General features: G+C 43.1%; 1 protein-coding gene across 3 annotated transcripts in view; it reads left to right on the top strand.

Moving 5' to 3' along the window:
- ABTB3 (ankyrin repeat and BTB domain containing 3) overlaps positions 1–23477 on the top strand; it is a 241841-nt gene that overhangs the window by 142176 nt on the left and 76188 nt on the right. For all 3 annotated transcript variants that reach the window (XM_035128402.2, XM_035128401.2, XM_060279886.1), the window contains exons 2-3: positions 1091–1240; positions 14798–15002. In XM_035128402.2, the coding sequence (XP_034984293.2) occupies positions 1091–1240; positions 14798–15002 (355 nt within the window). The remainder of the gene's footprint in view (positions 1–1090; positions 1241–14797; positions 15003–23477) is intronic.

Genomic DNA, 23477 nt, shown 5'->3' with positions numbered 1-23477 from the left:
CCCACGCCCTGGGATTCCGTCTCAGCAGATTAAACTCTGTCAAAAAGATTCCCTGAAGGTAGGATTTTTGAAAAACACAATGATGCATGATGCTGAATTTCTGGAGTGGCTGGACATAAGTAGGACATTCAGCTACTGAGCATGTCACTGCCTCCAGGTAACTGGAGTAACTGCTTCCAGAGTTCTGATTAATTCAGCACAGTTCTCCAAAACCTCTGCTAACTGTGTGGCAACTACTACTGTATTCAGGAACATCAGCAGCTTTACTTTATTCCCAGAGGTATCCCCACAAGTACAACTGAGTTTGTCACAGGCATCAGTATTGGCATTCTCATCAGAGAAAGGTCCATTATTTAATGGGGTAGGGAAAATGAATTGGTCCTCCATTTATCAAGAACAAGATTGGGATACATTAGGACTTATTATTAGGCAAAAGGGGCTGAGTGAGGGAACTTGCTGGATTTGCTTTCAGGTGTGTATTTAGGTGTATATTCTTTGGCGAGTGATGAACATGAGGGACAATTCGTTGGCTTTATTTATTTACCAACCACTTTGTGCCCCATCTTTTTAACCAAAAGTTTTATGATGACTTGGTCAGCTTCCATGCTGTTTTTCTTCACATATGTTCTTAAGATGTTGTGTTGTAGGAAAGTGACTAGAAGATGAGGAAATTTGTAATTTGGACATCTAGGCAAATGGTCCTGGTGTACACGTTCTACTTTGTGAGCGACTCATACAGGAGAAATGATGTGAGACTAGAAAGGGGCCATGGCTTCGTGACAGAGCATGTACTCTTCATGCAGAAGCCCCCCCCCCCAGGTTGACTCCCTGGCACCTCTGGTTTAAAAAGGGTCCCAGGATTCAGTGCTAGGAAATATATCTGCTTAAGAAGCTAAAAGGTCACTAAAGCTAAAAGTCGAAGTAGATACAATTGGGGTAGATGGACCGATGGCTATGATGCATTACAATGTAGCTTCATGTGTTTGAACAGACCTTTAAAATGTCCTTTAAAAAGTAATAATGAAAAGCTGCAGTAGCCTTGATTTTAAAAATTGCACTGAACACCCCCTTCCTTCTCTTTTAACTCCAGGTGTCCCTTGCTTGCCAGAAAGTTTGAATCTTCACAAAGACCAGCAAAGGTCAAATAAGCCAGGGGAAGTCCAGATGTTTAGCCAATCAGAGTTACGGACCATAGAGCAATCTTTGCTTGCAACGCGTGTGGGAAGTATTGCAGAACTCAGTAAGTACAAAAATCATTCCTAACCTTTCCCTCCATTACTTTTTATGAGCAATTACGTTCCGGTTTACGTAGAAAAACACATCAGGGTTGTGGAGGGAACCTGCTGTGGCAGGAAGAAGCAGAGTGACTTTTATACCCTGCCGGCGGAGCAGCTTGTAACTCAAGTTTGAATAATGGTTAAACACTTTGCAACATAAGACCCAGGGAAGAAGCCAGCCATTTCAAGCTTGTTCACAGATTTTCTAGAATATTGTGTTTTTGTATTTCCAGAGATGGAGAATCAGCTATTGTTTGTTTCTCCTTTACAAAAGGCTTTGGTGCAGCCTGAGACATACACAGCACTTCTCAAAGCCAGTGTTTGAAACTCCCATTGTTCTAGGCTCATTTTGCGACAGGGAATTTCATTAGTGCGAGCAGCTTCTGAGCTCTGGGCGCAGTACCGCACCTAAGATTTCAGATTAAAACTGCAGAGTGGAAGGAAAGGAGGACCTTTTTTCTGCCTCCCCACTTCCAGCTACTCTCTGAAAACTGGAGAAGAGACCCTCTTAAGAATATCAGGGGGTGGGCAGGGGAAGGACTGGATCATGTGAAAAATGAACATAATATTTCAGCTGCAGTTCATACATTTTCAGCTTTGTATTCTTGTTATTTAAAAAAGCATGCCTAGGCATTCCATTGTTGCACCCATAACCTAGGTTTAAGGTGCCATTTAGCTCCTAGCTTTTCAAATCTCAGTTTCTGACACTGGCCAAAGCCTTTGCATGTCTGTTGCCTCCTCCCATGTTCTAAATACTCTTATGAGGTGCCAGTGGCGTGTGGTCATTGGACCAAGGGGACTAAGATTGTTCCCTAAATGTTCCCCAGGCGCTTCTGCCCAACTTAGGGAGGGAGGTGCGAGGCTCTGGTGGGTCCAAGATCCATCCTGCCATCTTCCCAAATCCCATCCAGCTTTTGGAAGGAGGCAAGAGGGCTCTAACATATTGTCAGAGCTCAGGCACCTCCTTTGCAAAGCCCAGGAAGCTTCTGCCCGACTTAGAGAGGGAGGCACGATGCTCAGGTGCAAGACATCAGGAGGTCACAACGTCACAATCATGAAATCAACCCCCCATGGCCCTCACAAGTTAGCACCTCTGGCCCTACCTGTTTTCCTATGAAAAAATTAACCGCATGCCATTGTGAGGTGCAGGCTTATGGCTTCACAGCCAGCTAATATCACGCCCCCCATTTTTAAAATTTTATTTACCACACAGCCTGATTAAGAGTTCTGGAGAATTCAGAAACTTGCTTGCTATTTGCGACATTTTGGTTAGCCCAATATGGATTTTGGAATATTACATGCTCACTAAACGTTAGCAATCATACTTTTTGAATGCTATGGAAGGAAATGCACATGCATGAGGAATCTGTGTGATTTGGCAGTGGGCTTGAAAAGGGTTACACGTCTAAACTCCTCTCTCTCAATTCTGCTTTCACTTTATAAAAAACAGCATTGCAACTCACATACAGAAGTTTGCACCTAACTTGCAGTTAGCCCCTTAATCCCTGCTCTACACTTATTCATTGGTAAAGGTAAAGGAACCCCTGACCGTTAGGTCCAGTCGCAGAGGACTTTGGGGTTGCGGCGCTCATCTCGCTTTACAGGCTGAGGGAGCCGGCATTTGTCCGCAGACAGCTTCCGGGTCATGTGGCCAGCATGACTAAGCCGCTTCTGGCGAACCAAAGCAGCCCACGGAAACGCCGTTTACCTTCCTGCTGGAGGGGTACCTATTTATCTACTTGCACTTTGATGTGTCTTTGAACTGCTAGGGGGGCAGGAGCTGGGACTGAACAACGGGAGCTCATCCCGTTGCGGGGATTTGAACCGCTGACCTTCTGATCGGCAAGCCCTAGGCTCTGTGGTTTGGACCACAGCGCCACCTGCATCCCTTTATTCATTCGTAGAGCACTGTAAATCAAGAATGTGTTTTCCTACTTTTGCACTTTTGTTGTTGCCTGCACTTCTCCACGGGTGGGGAACCTTTTTCAGCTCAAGGGCCACTGTCTGTCCTGTGGAACATTCTGAGGGCCACATACCAGTGGTGGGCTGGACCAGAGAGAAAAGATGGGTGGAGCAATATATGTGACTTTTAACCTTTATGTGTAGCTGGAATGCAGCCTACTCTGGGCTGGCCCAATACATTTTGGCCCTTGAGGCAAACCACAAAATGGCACCCCATCTCCACCGGGGAAGAAGGGATGAGTAAATATCTAAATCAGAAACAAGGGGTGGGGGACTAAAGATTTACATTGGGATCTGCTGCCCCTTTGGATCCTGCCGCCTGAGGCTGTCTCTTCACCTTGCCTCATGGGTGGGCTGGCCCTGAGCCTACTCTACAAGCCAGAGGTTTCTACACACACAAATCTTTCTATCCTCCATCCAGACAAAGATGAGGTGTCTTCATGGTTAAGAACACATTTCAGCCAAGCAAAAGTACTCAAGGAGGAGTGGAGCAGGGCCACAGAATGGTGTGGCCTGTGGAGGGGGCATGGTCTGGAGGGGGGGTCCCCAGGGGCCCTGCATTGATGTATTGGCTTCACTAAAAGGGAGTGAGCACCTAAAACCTATTGTGTTAGCTATCCAAGCAAGTGCCCAAGACAGGTCCTGGACAGAACAGTTGGTAGAGTCATCTAAGTACTCCCCTAGTGGCATTTGGAAACTCTGCTGCTTCTGCAGGCCATCCTAACAGCTCCATCACTTTTCTGTGGGGTTGGAGGGAGCAGCAAACCACATAGCGATCTGTCCATGACAAGCATAGACTCCCTTTCCTCCTCTGGTCACTCCTGTCTTACCCAATACAGACTCAGCCATGTGATCTGAACATATTTGCAAGAGTATGCATATGAAGGTAGTGAGAAGCAGGGCGGCGAAGAGCTTGGGAGGTTTAGAAAATTGCTGTGATAGAAACTTACGGGAGATTTGACATTATTTTGTGTTTTGCAGCTTATAAGAAAAACAACAAGAAATAAAAATGAACTGGGAACCAAAAGTCCTCATATAAAACCTAAAACAGACAGTGAAATAGGGGATGGGAGAACCCTCAAAAGCTGTTACAAATTCTGGGGATGGAGCAGTGAAATCTTAGAAGCAGGACTTATTTCCACTACTAGGGATTTATCTTTGTGGCCACCATTTCTTTCTCCAGTGGCCCTTGTAAACAACACTATGTGATATACAGTACTGTTGCTCTTGAGGGTTTTGGGGACAGGAAAGTGGCACCTACCAGTCAGAGGTTGTCTGCAGGAGGTCCAGGTGGTGACAGCAAGCCCCCCCCCAGCACTTAGTCCCCACTGGTATAGTGGTAAATTTTGATGTGCAAGAGCTTGTCACAACAGCTCCCAGAGCCACACATACACAACTATGAGCGGGTGAGGGGTGGTACAGTGGTCAGCATATTGGACTTTGATTGGAGGGACCTCAGTTCACATTTTCTCAGCGATGAAGTTCAGTGGGTGGCCTTGAGTAAGTCCTGCTAACACAGACCTGTCGTCCATTCCCCACCCTACCCAAAGCTTAGACTATTAGCAATTACCACTGTGGCAGAAGACATGATCAGTTGCTCTTGTTGTGCTCTCCTGTGTTCCTTCTCCACTACCCCACAGTTACCTTCTCGCCCCTGAAAGCATTAGTATACCTCCCCTCAAATTCACGGCATGTTCACTCAGCCCTAAATAGAATGCACCAAGTGAAAAAACGCCTTTGTGTGCACCTCTATAAATGGAGAAGCAAAATGGAGTGTTTGTCTAGTCTTTCACCCAACCCTGCTGCTCCTAATTGTCATTGAAGGACTTCTAAATACTCCCTTCATCACTGAGCCACCTATTCATTGATGTGCTGATTCTACATTTCTTAAAATAGGCAAATGAATCGGCATGTTCTGTCAGAAGCTTCTGCTGCCTCCTGACATGCTGATAATAGCACCACTATTTATTCCAATATATTCAGAATGTATTTACAGGCTCTTGCATTCTTGGAGAGCTTTTTGTTCCTTCGGGCATGTTAATCAACTGAACTAAAGACCCTGGCACAGGGAGGGGGCAACAGGAATCCATGGACCTCTTTCTCTTCTGACATGTCCTCTAGCTGGGGCTGCAACTTCTTGAACTGGCTGTGCACCCGTGACTTTAACACAGTGCACAGTGCACCCGTGACTTTAACACAGCTGGGCACATGGAAATTTAGCAGTGGAAACTCTCCCTGGCATGGCTATGGGTTGATGGTGGTTGTGGGAAATTAACATGGCAGCTCCCAGCCGCCCACTGGAATGCTTCCCACCACTGCTGCTATGTAATTCCACCAGGGTTTATCAGCAGAGGATGGAGCCCACTGGAGGGCATTTCCCCCAAGACTCTACTCCAACCTGGAGAAGGCTTTAATGGACAGCATAAGGAAGCTGCTAGGGCCACTTTTCCAAACACCCCACCAAATGCCATTCTCCTCTCCTCCTAAATTTGTCAAGCTGCCAGCTTTCATGCTTCCTCAATCAGATTTCACCCAAGCATCTGATAAGCAGGATTTTCCCCACCACCCAACTGTCCACAGCAGCTGATCCCTTCTCTACTCTGTCAGAGCCTAGTTTTGCTTCTTTATTGTAGGGGAATGGGGCTTCCTCACTGCAGACACAGATTACATCAAGTAATTTAAACAAGACGTTAAACCTGGGTTTGGAAACAAAGGTGCTTGCCTGAGGATGATTGGCAGTTTCTAGCATCTTCCTTGACATGCAGTTTTCATGTCCATTTACGGCTGTTTCCAAAGTAACGTAGTTTCTTGGAATTAGAATATCACTTCTCAAGAAAAACACACAATAAAACATCATGTTCGGATGCAAGATCTGTCAAAGAATGCATTTTCTTCCATGGTGGAAAACACTGAAAGCTGAACGGCATGTTCAGAAATACAGCATGGCAGATCCCTCCTGGGAACATACCACTTCAAATTGAAGGTGGAAGCCCGTATTCCTGAATGTTTCTTTGTAGTAAACAAGCTCCCAGCTTGTTGAAGCAAAGGACCTTGGTAGTTCAGGGATTCTGGCAAAGGCAAAATTTCAGGTTCGGGCAAAGCAGGACATGGTAAAACAAAGCAGGATAAGGTCTATATTCTGGTAGAGGACCAAGAGATTGAGGACCAACATAACAGTAGTTTATCATTTTTTGAACTGGGTGAATGTATAAAGAGACCTTCAAAACCATAAATTCAGTCTATCCCAAAGCCACTTAAAGACAGCCTCAAAGTAGAATCATATCACCCAATCTCACTGATAAACCAAGACTACAAAATATTACCAATCTTGGCCATCTGTCTAAAATGCTTCCTACACAAACTAATTGCCCCAGACCAGACTGGCTTTGTCCCCGATCGCACCTTGTTAGGAAACTACTGAATTTGAACACAGCTAAGCAACCAAAACCGCACTGACGACCATGTCCCTTAAAGCCTTTGACTGCATGGAATGGAAATGCCTAATAAAAGTATTGTGCTGATCTCTAAAAATTAGAAATGCTTAATATTGAATTCTTTTGCTTTTGGTCAGTTTACTTGTCTTATCCTCACACCAGCTTAACTTTGCAACCCCCCCCCCCCATTTTGGCCATTGAATGATGATTTTGTTGATGCATTACAAATTTCAGCTATTATTGGGAGTAGTAATCAGAGCAACAGATGGGCATCAAGAAAGATATACAACAATAATAATTTACTCTTTGTATTTCAGTGTTTCATTCTGATATGCTCCATCCTTGATTGAGGACCTGTTGTTGCTAGGCAACTCAAAAGAAATGTTCCCTTGTTAGATTGCTTTGGTTCCAAACAAAACAAGGCAAAGCATTGAAAGGGAAACAGAGGCACATCATCTGGATTAGGAATAACAGCAAGGACTCTTAGGCCCAGCACAATGTTTTCCAATGTTGCATCTCAAATGAAAACTGCCTACCACCTAACATTTTCAAGATACTGAATCATGCTAATGTTAGAATGGTGTGCCTATGCATCCATGATTGGTGGTTTCAAGTATATGCACCTAAAAAGAGAGGAAAGATTAATTTCCCCCACTTATATACTGCCTAAAAGGGTAATTTCAAGGTGGTGCATAATTTCATAGACATACGCATTAAAACAATAAAATCGTAATACACTAAGTGAAGTACAGCTGATTACTCAAATAGTTGGAGGGTTAGCTTTCTATGTGCACAAATCATATCAAAAAATGCATGGTGTGGTTTGCATGATGTGGAATACTGTAAATTACAAGGTATTTACAAAAGGTTTGTTTCTGGCAGTGCAGTGAGCTGGTTTCCACAACACATTAGGACATGTCCTTTTAGCAAGTAAAACTTAATTTTTGCAAATTTATTCAATGAGGGGTCTTAAAAATATGTTTTTGGGTGTGAGGAATTAAAATCTGCCGTTTTTGTGATTAGGCAAAATTTTGCTTGATAAGTCTTTGTTTGATGAAGAAGCACATAAACTGCTTTTGGAAAACCAAATAATTTTAATTTTACCTTCTGAAAATGTCAGGTAATTGGTCCATATAAGGTGTCACATATAAATTATAAAGGGTTTAAACAACAATTCACCTGAACTGAGTAATCTTAGGGTAAGCATCCTGATTCAGGGAGTAGCAGATCCCAATTTGTCTTCATTTTTCCCTCTATATTTTGATGGAAGTTGGCTAACCAAACGTTTCTACAAAATATTACATGGTTTCAAGGTATTGGTATGCAATGGAGCACACATCCATTTGGCCCAGATTGTACAGGATGACTGCACAGAGAATTCATTCTCCCTTTTTCAATCTCTTGGGGAATTATAAACATCTGAGGGATGTAGGATTCATTCTGATCATAGTCATTTCCTAACAGCAGGAAAAACGGGTGGGGAGTTGTTAAAATTAAAGGTTTGAGTCATAAGAATATTGTAAAGTAAGCAAAAATTGCAATACTCTGAAGTCATGGTGGCTGCAGTTTGTTGGTTTATACCTCCTGTGCCAGCGGTCATCTTCTGTTTTTGGTTTTAAGACTGTATTTTTCTGGAGGGTTAGTCTGTGCCTTTTTGGAAGTTACTACAGCAAAAGTTCTCTTGCATGCTGGGGCACTGTGTGTGTGTGTGTGTGTGTGTGTGTACACACCTGTACTTGTGTATGGGTTTGTACTTACTATGTTGCTCTAATTGATTAATTAAGTGATGGCTACATCACATGTATACTTACAGCTATGGTGTCCTTTTGCAAGAATCCTTCTTTGCAGCAAGCCCACAATTTGTGATATATTTCCTTCTTGATTTCTTGCCAAATTCCAACCTGAGCTTTCTACCGATACCCCTTATTAAACGTAAGAAATCTTCATGGCATCTCCAAATTTTACAGTGCAGTTGTCCAGCAAAGCGGCATGAAAAATACGTGCACAAGAGGAAAGTGTTTATAAAAATGCATATATTGGTGAAAATAACTTATAAAAATCCATTATATGGGGGGTGGGGTGAGATTGCTTTGCAAAATGTGAACATTGAGCAAAAGTGCATACAGAAATGTATGCACAAATAGAAATTTGCGCTACAATGATGATGAAGTTTCATGGGAACTTTATAAAAAAATATGGAAATACAGAGATACCGAGAAACAAAAATGGATACATTTGCCCAACTCTGCTTGTAATAGCGTGTAATAATATAAAAACAAGGATCCATGAAAATCTCTCTCTCTCTCTCTCTCTCTCTCTCTCTCTCTCTCTCTCTCTCACACACACACACACACACACACACTACCATCACCAGCAGTGTCCACTGGCTGCTGGATGAAACAAGGCTGCCTTTTTCCTTGCCACCATCTTTATAACTGGTTGGCAGGAGACTGTCATTCCCTATGAGACTGAGACTCCAAAACCACAATTCTAGTAAATGAGTGTTGCCAGTGGAGTTTTACTCCCTGTCTCTCACACCTACTCCTTTAACTGTAGGTATTTATATTAATATCATGGTTATTCTGAAGCGTATTCCAGCTCCACATATGTTCCTATTCAATAGTGCATGAATACCAGGAAATCTTGGTTATGCAATCATAGGTCTCCAAAAGAAGATTAGCAGATGTAGGAAGAAATAAGAGAGTTTCTGCTTCTTGAAATAGAGGTGGAATTTGACCATATGCTTTCAGTCACAAGGAAAACAAATACTGTGTGCTGAAATGGATTCCTTGCCAGGAGCAGCATATTGGAATGTGTCTGGCTCCTTTTGCCAAAGGAAGTCATCTGATTCAGAAACTGTGGCTTTAGATTTGGGTATAACATATGTTCCATGTGCGATAGCGCTATTTCCTAGTGAGAAAATAGCAGCAGCCTTTTCCATTGGTGGGGGTGCCTTTGAGATATTTCCTGAAGGGAATATGTAGATTTCTCAATTTGTTTGTGTAGTGCCACTTACTACACATTATTTTATTTTAATTGTATTCCATTCTCAGCCCAGTATACGGTAATGTGCTGCTTCTCCCACCTCCTTATACTGTATGTTACTGAAATTGCAAGATACTCACTACCCTGGGCATATTGTTCAGAAACCAACTGGTGCTCGGACGCCATAGATATATGTAGATGATATGTAGATGATTGGCACCGAATAACAAAAGGGGTTCATGCATTTTCCCTAATGGTTTTCTGTATTTTCTTTTCTGTATTAAAAAAAGAATGTAGGAAATAGTACTGACTTAAGTCACAGGCAGAGCAGGAGTCTTCATAATATTAAGCTGCCTGGTACTGACCAGGTGGAATAAAACATGTCTCTCCTACATCAGTCTCTACAACCACAGCAGGGACTGCAAGCTTCCAGCAGCTTGACCTCACCCCCAAAGGAATACTCCTTTAAGATTAGAGTACGAAAACCTAATAGAGCAAGAAATGGAAAAACAAATGGAATTCTGGAAGTACAAGTATTTTGAGTGGGCCAACAAACCAGGCAAGTTGCTCGCGTGGCAATTAAAAAAAAGGAAAAGTGAGAGGATAATTAATAGATTGAAAATAAGGGGGAAGATGATAGAAAAGCCCAAGGAAATAAGGAAAGTATTTGAGGATTTTTACACAGAATTGTATCAAAAAGGAAATGAAAATGAAAGGGAAATAGAAGAATATATAAGTAATGCAAAATTAACAAAAATTATGAAAGAGAAAATGGAAAAAATGAATGAAAGCATAAGTGAATTGGAAATTAGAGAAGTAATAAAAAAAAATGAAAATCGGGAAATCTCCAGGGCCTGATGGCCTACCAATAGAGTATTATAAAAAATTAGAGGATATACTAATAGCACCGTTGAAAAAATCAATTAATGAGATTTTAGAGGAAGGTAAGACACCAGACACCTGGAGAGATGCAATTATTACCTTATTACCCAAGCAGAATAGTGATTTGGAATCCCCAGCAAATTACAGGCCCATATCACTTTTAAATAATGATTATAAAATTTATGCGGGAGTCTTAGCTAATAGATTAAATTCAATATTAAAAGAAATTATACACGAAAATCAGGCCGGATTTATCAAAAGCAGACAGATCAAAGATAACATAAGAAACATTGTTAATATCATTGAACACCTGGAGAGTAATAGAGGAAAACAAGCGGCAATATTAACAATAGATGCCGAGAAAGCCTTCGACAAAGTGTCGTGGGCTTTTCTCAAGAAAGTACTAGAGGAGCAGGGATTTGGAGAAAGGTTGAGAAGAGCAATAGGGGCAATATATGAAGATCAAAGAGCTAGAATTGTGATAAATGGGGTAATTTCTGAAGAGATTAGAATTTATAAAGGCACGAGACAAGGGTGCCCATTGTCCCCCCTGCTATTTATCATAGTGCTGGAAATCGTGATGAAAAAGATTAGAGAAGAAAAGGAAATAGAAGGAATCAAGCTAGGACTGAAAAGATATAAAATTAGAGCGTATGCGGATGACATAATCGTCACCACCGAAAACCCCTTACAAAGCATCCCCAAAACCATGGAAAAGATTAATGAATTTGGGAAATTAGCCGGATTTAAAATAAATTATAATAAGAGTGGTATCTTAACAAAAAATATGGAAGAAGCAGAAAAGAAAGAATTACAAGAGGTAACTGGCATTGAAATTAAGAAAAAAATAAAATATTTAGGAATCTACATGACAGCAAACAATATAAATTTAATTCAAGATAATTATGAAAAAACATGGAAACAGATTAAAAGAAAAATGGAAACGTGGACAAAATTAAAAATCTCACTGTTAGGTAGAATTTCGGTTATAAAAATGAGTGTGCTACCAACGATGATGTTTTTATTTCAAAACCTACCAATTTTGGGAGGGTCCAAACGTTTCGATAATTGGAAAAAAGATATCAGCAAATTTATCTGGGATGGGAAAAAGCCGAGGATCAGATATAAAGTATTATTTGACAAAAAGGAAAGAGGTGGATTAAATTTACCGGATCTCAAATTGTACCATGATGCGGCTGCCCTATTTTGGTTAAAAGAATGGATTGAGTTAAATGATAGTGAAGTTCTGGACCTTGAAGGTGCTGGGCTGGGGTTTGGCTGGCACTGGCATTTGTCAAGAGAAAAATTAAATGTCCATAACGCCTTGTGGAACAACATTATTAGGAAATCAATCTACAGAACATGGATAAAATACAGGGGGATATTGGAGCCGAAGACACCGTGGTGGATATCACCTAAAGAAATAATATCAGTTAAAAAAATAAATATGGAAAACAATTGGCCAACATATAATGAATTATTAGAAAAGGTAGATGGAAATTTAAAATTAAAAGATTATAATGAAATGAGAAGATATTGCAATGTGTGGTTACAATATTTTGAAATTAATGAAAGATTTAAAAAAGATAAGATAATTGGCTTCGAAAAAGAAATGTCTAAATTTGGTAAAATAATATTGGAAGGGGGAAATAAATTTATAAAAAAATTGTATGAATTGATTCTGGAATGGGAAACCAAGGATGAATTAACGAAAGATGTAATGGTCAAATGGGCACAAGATGTGAGTAAACCAATAATGTATGAAAATTGGGAAAAATTATGGATAAGGGACATCAAAATGATAACTAGTTATGATTTAAAGGAAAATATCTATAAAATGCAATTTAGGTGGTATCTAACCCCGGTGCGTTTGGCAAAGATGCATAAGGGAAATGATAAGTCCTGCTGGAGGTGCAAGGAAGAAATTGGAACATTTATACATGTCTGGTGGCGGTGTAAAAAAATAAGAAATTTTTGGGATGAGGTATACAAGGAGTTAAAAAAGATAACCAAAACATCATTCAAGAAAGATCCGGAAATATTTCTCTTGAGTATGCTAAGTGATGAAATCAAGGCTGAAAATAGATGTGTGGTAATGTATAGTACCATAGCCGCCAGAGTCCTAATCGCACAAAATTGGAAAAGTGATAAAATTCCAAATATAAAAGATTGGCTATTGAAAGTAGTGGGATACAAAAATCTGGCTATTAAAAATGGGATTTCAAAAGGATTGGGCAGGGAAAAAGCGGGCAAAAATTGGGAATCCTTCGAATCATATATGAAAAATAAGGTTGGATAAGCGAATCTTGTGGCAGAGGTAGGAAGGGCAAGGAAACCAGAGAGAAGGAAAAAAAAAACCAAATCGAGTATGCATCAGAAGAAAGAAAGATAATCAACATATAGGAATGACTGGAAGTCATCAGGGGGAGAGGGCAGGGGGAGGGCAGTTAGCAGTTAGCCTTTTAACACTAATGGTCAAAATGATTTAGATTAGAACTTGGGAAAATAAGGGGCCAAGTATGGATGACCTCCAGAAAGAACTGTATGATTTGTCTATTCTTATCTGGCCCTATCATAAGTTTTTATGTTCTGATTGACGATTAAGGTTTTTTTATGTCAGTCAGTTTTTCTATTTTTGTTTTGTTATAATTATGATTTAGATATATTATAATATCAATATATATTATAATATTATTCTGTTTAAGTTATTGTTTCTGTTAGTTCTTTCTTTTTCATATTTCTTAATTTCTTTTTCTTTATGTTAATGTTACATGTGTAAGTGTATGCTTGTAAGTGTATTGTTTAAATAATCATTAATAAAGTGTATTTTTAATATTAAAAAAAAAAAGGAATACTCCTTCATTGTCTCCCGAGGCAGATGGATGCCAGAGATACTGACCACTGCCTTAGACTGGTGCCACATCTAACCTGGTATTGTCTACTCAACCCGCACCAGCTCTCCAGGGTCTAGGGCAGACTCTTTGCCATCACCTGCTACCTGATCCTACCTGGGGTTGCCAGGGATTAAGCCTGTGTGCAATGCATTGCTGTACCACTGAGCTACAGTTCCTTGGTAAAGCTCTCTAGAGTCTCCGCCAGGGACCTTTCCTCTTCTCTGCCACTGAGCCATGGTCCCTTCTTGCTCTTTAAAGTGAAGTGAACCTGTACCCTGAGATCAACATCTGAGGCCCTTCTTCGTGCACCCCCTCCACAAGAGGTGGCCACACAAGAATTGGCCTTTTCTGCAGTGGCTCCCTCTTTGTGGAATGGTCTCCCCAGAGATGTTCGTCTGGCACCTTCATTATGCACCTTTAGGTCCCAGGCAAAAACATTCCCCTACAACCAGGCCTTGGGCAGATTAACATATGAAACCTTTTAACTGTGTTGTGGGGGTGTGGTGGGGATTATTGGTTTGTTTTTATTATGTGTTTTGTATTTTTTTTCCTCATGCCCCACAGCTTCCCAGAATGCCTTAGTCCGTTATAAAGAGAGGATAATTACTTCCTGGCTGCAGAATGTTGTGGGATGTTGCTGTGCCTTCCCATTACTACTTTCACTAATACAAAATGGATTGAAATGGAAATAATAAATAACTCTTTCTTGGAAATGTATTGTTTTGCCTTTGGAGTGTGTGAGCAGGCCTGCTGTTAGGGGGTCAGCATGGTTGGGCACCTGCCCATGGTCTAGAGCTGGGGTGGCCAACTCCCAAGAGACTGTGATCTACTCAAAGAGTTAAAAACTGGCAGTGATCTACCCCATTTTTTTGGGGGGGGGTCAGTTCAAAATTGCTGAGCTTCTTTTTGAGAGAAGGAAGGCCTGTTTTTTAGGGGTTCAGGTCAAAGTTGCTGAGCTTTTTTTAGGGGAGCCAAAGTTGGCGAGCTTCTTTGGGGGGAGCCAGTGATCTACCACAGACGTCCAGTGATCTACCGGTAGATCACGATCTACGTGTTGGACATGCCTGGTCTAGAGTTGATCCTGCTAAGCTTGTAGCATGCCACACAGGGGCTGTGATGGTGGCAGAATGGCAGAGGCACCACCACCAGGGGCTCAGTGGTAGCACCATGCAGAGGATCTGGTGCCAACGGTACATCAGTAATGTTTGCTCTTCTGAATAAATCTTATAACCTAACATGAATTGCCACCCTTTATGCAATCACAGCCTCTATATTTCAGAATGGTGCTTAAACAAAAGAAGGCCTGAGGGTGAGATATAATTACACCCAGCCATAGCAATGATCCTGACTTCTCCCTTTCCAGGCGATCTGGTGTCTCGAGCAATGCATCACCTGCAGCCACTAAGTGCGAAGCAACACAGCAACAGCACCCCCATGCACCACAAGCAGGGGTCGCTCTACTGGGAACCGGAGGCTTTGTACACGCTCTGTTATTTTATGCACTGCCCGCAGATGGAATGGGAGAACCCGAACGTGGAACCCTCCAAAGTGACGCTACAGACGGAAAGGTAATGATCTCCTTTACAAACAGATCCACAGTTTTCTTATTACTTACCAAACACAGGCTAGGCACTGTAGATTTCTCCATTCAGTCTATTTTGGTTATGATTGCTTTTTCTTCCTGGAATAAATTTCGCCTGCCATTAAGTGCTCTGTGGCTGACCCAGAATATATCAAAAATGACACCCAGTGGCTACATGCTGCAGATTGGTTCCAGATGTCTATTTTGGAGAGATCTCTCTCACTTCCCCTCCCCCCAACGTTGCTCTCTTGTCTCTTGGCTGTGCTTGTGATTTTGGAAAAGAAAATTGGAGGTTCTGTTTGTAGCTTAACAGGTTTGGTTTTAAATGTGTTTTTTTATATAAATTTAATGGGCTTCAGCAACTGTAATTTGGGATTCAGGGACTGAGCAGAATATATGCAGTATGTGAAGAACAAGTTGTGGAGTGTATTACATTGCTAGTAATGCCTGTTGACATTCAGGGGTGACTTTGAAACATGTTCATCATTTAAGCCCTAGTTTTCTGGTTTTAGCCAGACTTAGAAGGCCAAAGAAGAGCCAGGATAAGAATTGCATGCGTACAGTGTGTGTATGTGTGAAACAGAATGTCCTAACTTGAGAAATTTGTTTGAAATAAGGGGAAATCTTTTGGGAGATGTTAAAGATCCGCATGCCAGAGGACTCTGGTATAACCTGGATTGACCAAAAGTCAATAATGCTTCTGTTGCCTTCCAGTAGCCCAAGAATAGATTTTGGATCAACAACAGCTGTTTGCAGTAAAGCATCTTGTGGCATCTGTGGCTGAGTGTATCTCAATAAGTCAGTGTATTTTGTTATGGGAGAGCTGCCATAACCTGTCACCCATGAAGCCAAACTGAGTCCACCAACAAGGCTGACTCCATATATGAGGGGCCTCTCAGCAACATGTCATCTAGAGGGCGGCACTACCCCTGTGCAGCTTCTCCACTTCTTTGCAGACTCACTCTAGAATGGGCTTGCTTTTAGTACAATGGGTGACAGCAGCAGAAATCTACAGCAGCAACCTGCCACCTCTGTTTTTTTCACAATACCTCTACATCACAGATGTTGCTGAACTTCAGTTCCCATAATCCCCACTTAATGGCCATGGTTGGTGTTCATGTGAGTCCAATAACATCTGTAGGTCCACAAATTCATCATCCCTGACCTACATAGCATAACTTTGCGGCATTGTAGGAATGTCAGAATGCTTCCCACTTCCTTGCTGCTCTCTCACAGTAAATTTGAGGCAAGTAGCACAGTTGAACGGGATGCGGGTGGCGCTGTGGGTTAAACCACAGAGCCTAGGGCTTGCCGATCAGAAGGTTGGCAGTTCAAATCCCTGCGACAGGGTGAGCTCCCATTGCTCAGTCCCAGCTCCTGTCAACCTAGCAGTTCGAAAGCACGTCAAAGTGCAAGTAGATAAATAGGTACAACTACAGCGGGAAGGTAATCGGCGTTTCTGTGCGCTGCTCTGGTTCGCCAGAAGCAGCTTTGTCATGCTGGCCACATGACCCGGAAGCTGTACGCCGGCTCCCTCGGCCAATAAAGCGAGATGAGCGCTGCAACCCCAGAGTTGTCTGCGACTGGACCTAATGGTCAGGGGTCCCTTTACCTTTACCTAGCACAGTTGAGCAAGAGGGACCACCTGAAACACTACTGGACCCTCAGTAGCTGCTCAACTATGCTGGGTACTGCTTTGGGAGAAGGGTTCAGTGGTAAAGCATCTGCTTTGCTTGCAAAGAGGCCCAGTTTCAGTCCCAGGTAAGCTGGGAGGGACCCCTGCGTGAAACCCTGGAGAGCCACTGCCAATCATTGTTGAATATACTGAACTAGATGGGCCAATGATTTGACAGGCAGCTTCCTGTTTCAGTGGTTCAGTTAAGCTTCTGTTTTTGCTGCAGGCTTTCATACATGGCTGAAGGACTGCATTTGGTTTGGTGAGTCACAATTGTGCAATCCTGGGTTATGGGTTAGGTCAGATTGACAAGTGCTCTCAAATTGATAAAATAAGAAAAGAAAACGTGTTTTGATATATTTAAGTATACTGCTAATATGATCTACCATTTATTCAGTATTTATTAATTTAAATGTTGTACAATAATAGGGATGGGCAGGCATCAAGCTTGAGGGATCTGTTTTGTTTTTCTCGGGACCCCAAAAGTCCACCAGTTGCAGCCAAGTGAAAACGGTGGCTTGGAAAGGGAAGGCAGATTTAGAAATAAAGATCAAGGTGCCTATGAGTATATATTAGGCCATGAATTAGTTTTCAATGCCAAAACTGAGCTCGCTGTTTTTTTTGTACAAACATTCTTTCCTTGTGTCCCCACCCTCCCACCAGGTTTCCATTTCAACAGCCTAATCTGGGTGGGTGGGGTGGTAGTGGAAGTTGTTGGTAATACTAAACAATTGGGAGTTAAGAAATCCTTGGTGATCTCCTGAAAATCACCTAGAGATCCCAAGCTACTTTTTGCCTGCCTCTGTCATACAGAATGCGGAAGTGGCACAGCTACTGCTCAAAAGGACTTAAAATCTACATTGGACAAACAAAATTAGATGAAAGAAGTAGAGTTGCCAGGTTGCCACCCGGAGCTGCTCTCCTTCACATTTCATCCTTTGTTTGGTCCCTTCACAGGCCTTCCTCCCTCATCCGTAGTAGCAAGCAGAAAAAACACAGCTTTTTATCATGGCAGATAGGGCAGGAGTGGAGCAGACGATGCCCCAGCTGGATGCAACTGGACTTCTCCGCGACCCTTCCCCTCTGCAGGGAGGTGGGACCGATTCGGATGGTCCGCCCCCGCCACCTAATGGATCCAAATGGTTTCCAGAGAGTGGTAGGGGATGCTTTATCCCATGTTGATGGCCTTTCAGCTGATTCCCTGGTGGCCCGCTGGAATGTGGAGTTAACCAGGGCTATTGACTGTTTGGCTCTGAAGCGCCCTCTCCGATTGCATGGAGCTTTCCGATTGCATGCATGTGGTTCTCCACGGATCTGAGGGCAATGAAACAATCGCTGAGACAGCTAGAGCGCTGGTGGCGGATAACTCATTCTGAAGCTGACCAGACACGGGTTAGAGCTCAATGTCAAGCCTACCAAGTGGCGGTAGCGACGGCGAAGAAGACTTTGTTTGCCGCCTCTATTGCATCTGCGGAAAACAGCAGCAGGAGACTCTTTCAGGTGGTTCGCAATTTAGCAGAACCACCTGCTGCATTGGGGCCCAGTAAGGGCCACATGATCTCCTGCAATTATTTTGCAAAGTTTTTTGCAGATAAAGTTGCTCAGATTCGGGAAGAGGTAGACTCCACCGTGGGAGCAGGGGCGGGGCGGGGGAGTGCTAGAGTCCTGTCTAGTCAAGTTGTGTGGGATCAATTTCAATCTGTTACCTCCGAGGATGTGGACAGGCTGCTTGGACGAGTGAAACCAACCACCTGTCTCCTTGATCCTTGCCCATCCTGGCTTATAAAAGCTAGCCGGGAAAGGCTGGGCGATGGGCTTCGCGGGTTGGTGAATGCTTCTCTCTGTGAGGGAGTCTTCCCAGACCCGCTGAAAGAGGCGGTTATTAAACTGCTTCTTTAAAAACCATCTTTAGATGCGGCCAATATGGCCAACTATCGCCCAGTCTCAAATCTTCCATTCCTGGGCAAGGTGATCGAGCGAGTGGTTGCTGAACAACTCCAGGCACGCCTGGAAGAAGCGGACCATTTGGATCCCTTCCAGTTGGGATTCCGGCCTCATCATGGGACTGAAACTGCCTTGGTCGCACTGGTCGATGATCTCTGGCGGGCTAGAGACAAAGGTGAAAGCTGTTTCCTAGTCCTGCTGGATCTCTCAGCGGCTTTTGACACCATCGACCATAACATCCTTCTGGACCGTCTAGAGGGTTTGGGAGCTGGGGGCACTGTCATACAGTGGTTCCGCTCCTTCCTCCTGGGCCGTGTTCAGAAAGTGGTGGTGGGGGATGAGTGTTCAGACCCCTGGGCTCTCACTTGTGGGGTGCCTCAGGGTTCTGTCCTCTCCCCCATGCTTTTTAACATCTACATGCAGCCGCTGGGAGAGATCATCAGGGGGTTTGGGCTGGGTGTTCATCAGTATGTGGATGATACCCAGCTCTAGCTCTTTCAAATCAGAACCAGTGAAGGCGGTGAAGGTCCTATGTGAGTGCTTGGAGGCGGTTGGAGGATGGATGGCAGCTAACAGATTGAGGTTGAATCCTGACAAGACAGGAGTACTGTTTGTGGGGGACAGGAGGCGGGCAGGTGTGGAGGACTCCCTGGTCCTGAATGGGGTAACTGTGCCCCTGAAGGACCAGGTGTGCAGCCTGGGAGTCATTTTGGACTCACAGCTGTCCATGGAGGCGCAGGTCAATTCTGTGTCCAGGGCAGCTGTTTATCAGCTCCATCTGGTACGCAGGCTGAGACCCTACCTGCCTACGGACTGTCTCGCCAGAGTGGTGCATGCTCTAGTTATCTCTCGCTTGGACTACTGCATTGCGCTCTACGTGGGGCTACCTTTGAAGGAAACTACAACTAACCCAGAATGTGGCAGCTAGACTGGTGACTGGGAGCGGCCGCCGAGACCACATAATACCGGTCCTGAAAGACCTACATTGGCTCCCAGTACGTTTCCGAGCACAATTCAAAGTGTTGGTGCTGACCTTTAAAGCCCTAAACGGCCTCGGTCCAGTATACCTGAAGGAGCGTTCTGCCCGGACACTGAGGTCCAGCGCCGAGGGCCTTCTGGCGGTTCCCTCGCTACGAGAAGCCAAGTTACAGGGAACCAGGCAGAGGGCCTTCTCGGTAGTGGCACCCACCCTGTGGAATGCCCTCCCACCAGAGGTCAAAGAGAATAACAATTACCAGACCTTTAGAAGGCATCTCAAGACAGCCCTGTTTAGGGAAGCTTTTAATGTTTGATGGATTTCTGTATTTTAATATTTTGTTGGAAGCCACCCAGAATGGCTGGGGGAACCCGGCCAGATGGGCGGGGTATAAATAATAAATTATTATTATTATTATTATTATTATTATTATTATTATTATTATTATTATGCCCCCCACCTCCTTGCCCTTTTCAAGATTTAGGAAGCATTTCTTGGTTGCAAACTGGCACCTTTACAAAGAACGGAACAGAACTTAGGGCATATATAGCCAGGTGAATAGAACAATGTGACAAGCAGGCAAGGAGGATTAATGGTAATTCACACAAGGTCATGTTTAGTTGTATATATTATATTTTCCCATCCCTGCTTTTAATAACAAATCTTAGTTTGTCTATTCTCATTCATTTACACTGAGGCACATAATAAATAGCAATAAAAATAAAAATGGTAATAAAATACAGGCTAGTTTTGACATTTGCAAACAACTGCCCCATTCCCTAATTTAGTTACGCTGCTGCACTTATTAAATTGTTAGTATTCTTGAAGCAGTTGGACTGTATTGAAATCAGACAAAGGTCTGTTCCTTTTAAAGCCCTATTTGACAAATTCTCTTTCCCTGGAAAACCACTTTCGGAACTGTGGTAATGTGGTAAAGGCCAGAGTAAGCTTTCTGTATTGTTGCCAGGACCTTGTGGTTGGCTTTGGAAGGAACAAAGATACCTTCTGCTGCCTAATCAGATGTGCTGTGGTGTTTAGCAACAGAAATCTCAAGTGCAAAGGATATTATAGAGGCTCAGATCTTTCCATGGACTGAGTTATGTAATCTGCTTTTCTGTTCCAGTTTTCATGCTGCCTCACAAAAGTAATTGGTTAATGTGGCTTTCAAAAGTTTTCTTTTGTATTTTAATTTCCACCAAAGGGATACCGGTGGTATTCCCTATTGTTGTTGTTGTTTAGTCGTTTAGTCGTGTCCGACTCTTCGTGACCCCATGGACCATAGCACGCCAGGCACTCCTGTCTTGCACTGCCTCCCGCAGTTTGGTCAAACTCATGTTCGTAGCTTCGAGAACACTGTCCAACCATCTTGTCCTCTGTCGTCCCCTTCTCCTAGTGCCCTCAATCTTTCCCAACATCAGGGTCTTTTCCAAGGATTCTTCTCTTCTCATGAGGTGGCCAAAGTATTGGAGCCTCAGCTTCACGATCTGTCCTTCCAGGGAGCACTCAGGACTGATTTCCTTAAGAATGGATAGGTTTGATCTTCTAGCAGTCCATGGGACTCTCAAGAGTCTCCTCCAGCACCATAATTCAAAAGCATCAATTCTTCGACGATCAGCCTTCTTTATGGTCCAGCTCTCACTTCCATACATCACTACCGGGAAAACCATAGCTTTAACTATACGGACCTTTGTCGGCAAAGTGATGTCTCTGCTTTTTAAGATGCTGTCTAGGTTTGTCATTGCTTTTCTCCCAAGAAGCAGGCGTCTTTTAATTTCGTGACTGCTGTCACCATCTGCAGTGATCAAGGAGCCCAAGAAAGTAAAATCTCTCACTGCCTCCATTTCTTCCCCTTCTATTTGCCAGGAGGTGATGGGACCAGTGGCCATGATCTTGGTTTTTTTGATGTTGAGCTTCAGACCATATTTTGCGCTCTCCTCTTTTACCCTCATTAAAAGGTTCTTTAATTCCTCCTCGCTTTCTGCCATCAAGGTTGTGTCATCTGCATATCTGAGGTTGTTGATATTTCTTCCGGCAATCTTAATTCCGGCTTGGGATTCATCTAGTCCAGCCTTTCGCATGATGAATTCTGCATATAAGTTAAATAAGCAGGGAGACAATATACAACCTTGTCGTACTCCTTTCCCAATTTTGAACCAATCAGTTGTTCCATATCCAGTTCTAACTGTAGCTTCTTGTCCCACATAGAGATTTCTCAGGAGACAGATGAGGTGATCAGGCACTCCCATTTCTTTAAGAACTTGCCATAGTTTGCTGTGGTTGACACAGTCAAAGGCTTTGGCATAGTCAATGAAGCAGAAGTAGACGTGGAACTCTCTAGCTTTCTCCATAATCCAGCGCATGTTTGCTATTTGGTCTCTGGTTCCTCTGCCCTTTCGAAATCCAGCTTGCACTTCTGGGAGTTCTCGGTCCACATACTGCCTAAGCCTGCCTTGTAGAATTTTAAGCATAACCTTGCTAGCGTGTGATTGTAACTCATCCTTTTTAGTGTGTGATTTATTGGAAGCATTTCCCCTTGTGAATCTCCCTCTCCCTCTCTCTCATGTTTGAAAGCAAAATGAAATTATTCTTAGTCGCATTTTTTCCTAAGCATTTTGCTTTATCTTATCTAACTTCCAGGTGTTTTCTCTATTCTTATTAACTTTGCTCTCATATTTGCATTTTGTTTTGTTTATAATGGGAAGAGTTAGATTGTTTCTCATTCCCTGGTTGTTTTATCCTGGCTTTCTGTATTTGACCCTCTGTAATTCAAAGTCAGATGTCCTTGGATTTTTCATTGTAAGTGGCTTCCCTGCTTTATAAACAGACACACTTCTTCCCAGGGCCGGCCCACCCATGAGGCAATATGAGATGACAGCCTCAGCCTTCAGAATCGACAGGAGCAACAGACCTTGATGTAGATCTTTATTCCCTGCTTGTTCCTGATATAGATCTTCATTCACCACTTCTTCCCTGACAGGGAGGGGGCGCCATTTTGTGGTTCACCTTAGGTACCAAAATGTCTTGCGCCAACCCTCAAACCAAATCTTAAAAATAAGAGCACAGTTGTGCAGATTATTTAAATGGTGGAGCATGAACAGCAAAAATCTATTGCAGGGACCATCTGTCACATGCACCCCTCGTATTGTTTGTGTCCCCCAAGTTCTCCTTCCAAATTTATCATTTTTAAAAAAAGTTTTTACAGGGCCTCTGCTGTGACGCCAACAATTTATCACCCCAATTTTATCCATTTAAAACAAAAACAAGCAAACATATTTCCCCCTGACTTTTGTGCCCCCTCGATACCCTCCAAAATATGTCAGTCTTAGAAGGAAGGAGAAGGGGAAGGAGGGGAAGAGGAAGAATAACTATTTTGCTGAGCACTTCAACAGGTTCCCTCCTTTAAGTAATGCCAAAAGGTTTTGTGACTTCCCAAATGTGTCCTTAAAAAACAAAAGAAAAAAGCCACACCCATTTTTACGCTTTGGCCACACCAGAGGGTGGGCCATGAGAGAATGTCACTGCTGAGGTGCTATAGCATTGTATTATTCAATATCCATACAAATTGATAAGGATCTGGGAGTGTTTACCTCCAAATAATCTCCTTTCAAGCCCGCGGTTGGTTTTGTTCCTCACCGTTCTGCATGTGCTTGTCAATTTTATATACCCCCCCCAAAAATAATTACAGTCAGATTTCAGGGGGTTAGGGTAGTGTCTTCTCAGTATTGCTGCTCCGCCCTTTTGAGCAAACGGTATCACTGCTGGGGTAAGGAAAGTGAGTGTGGCAGCACGCCTGTCCTCTACTGCTCCCAGGGCCGGTGCGTCCATTTATGCGGACTAGGCCATTGCCTAGGGCGCGAAAATGGAGG

The sequence above is a fragment of the Zootoca vivipara genome, chromosome 10 (assembly GCF_963506605.1).
Source record: "Zootoca vivipara chromosome 10, rZooViv1.1, whole genome shotgun sequence".
NCBI lineage: Eukaryota > Metazoa > Chordata > Lepidosauria > Squamata > Lacertidae > Zootoca > Zootoca vivipara.
Note: the sequence above shows the minus strand (reverse complement) of the source record. Positions and strands in the feature narration are given on the sequence as shown.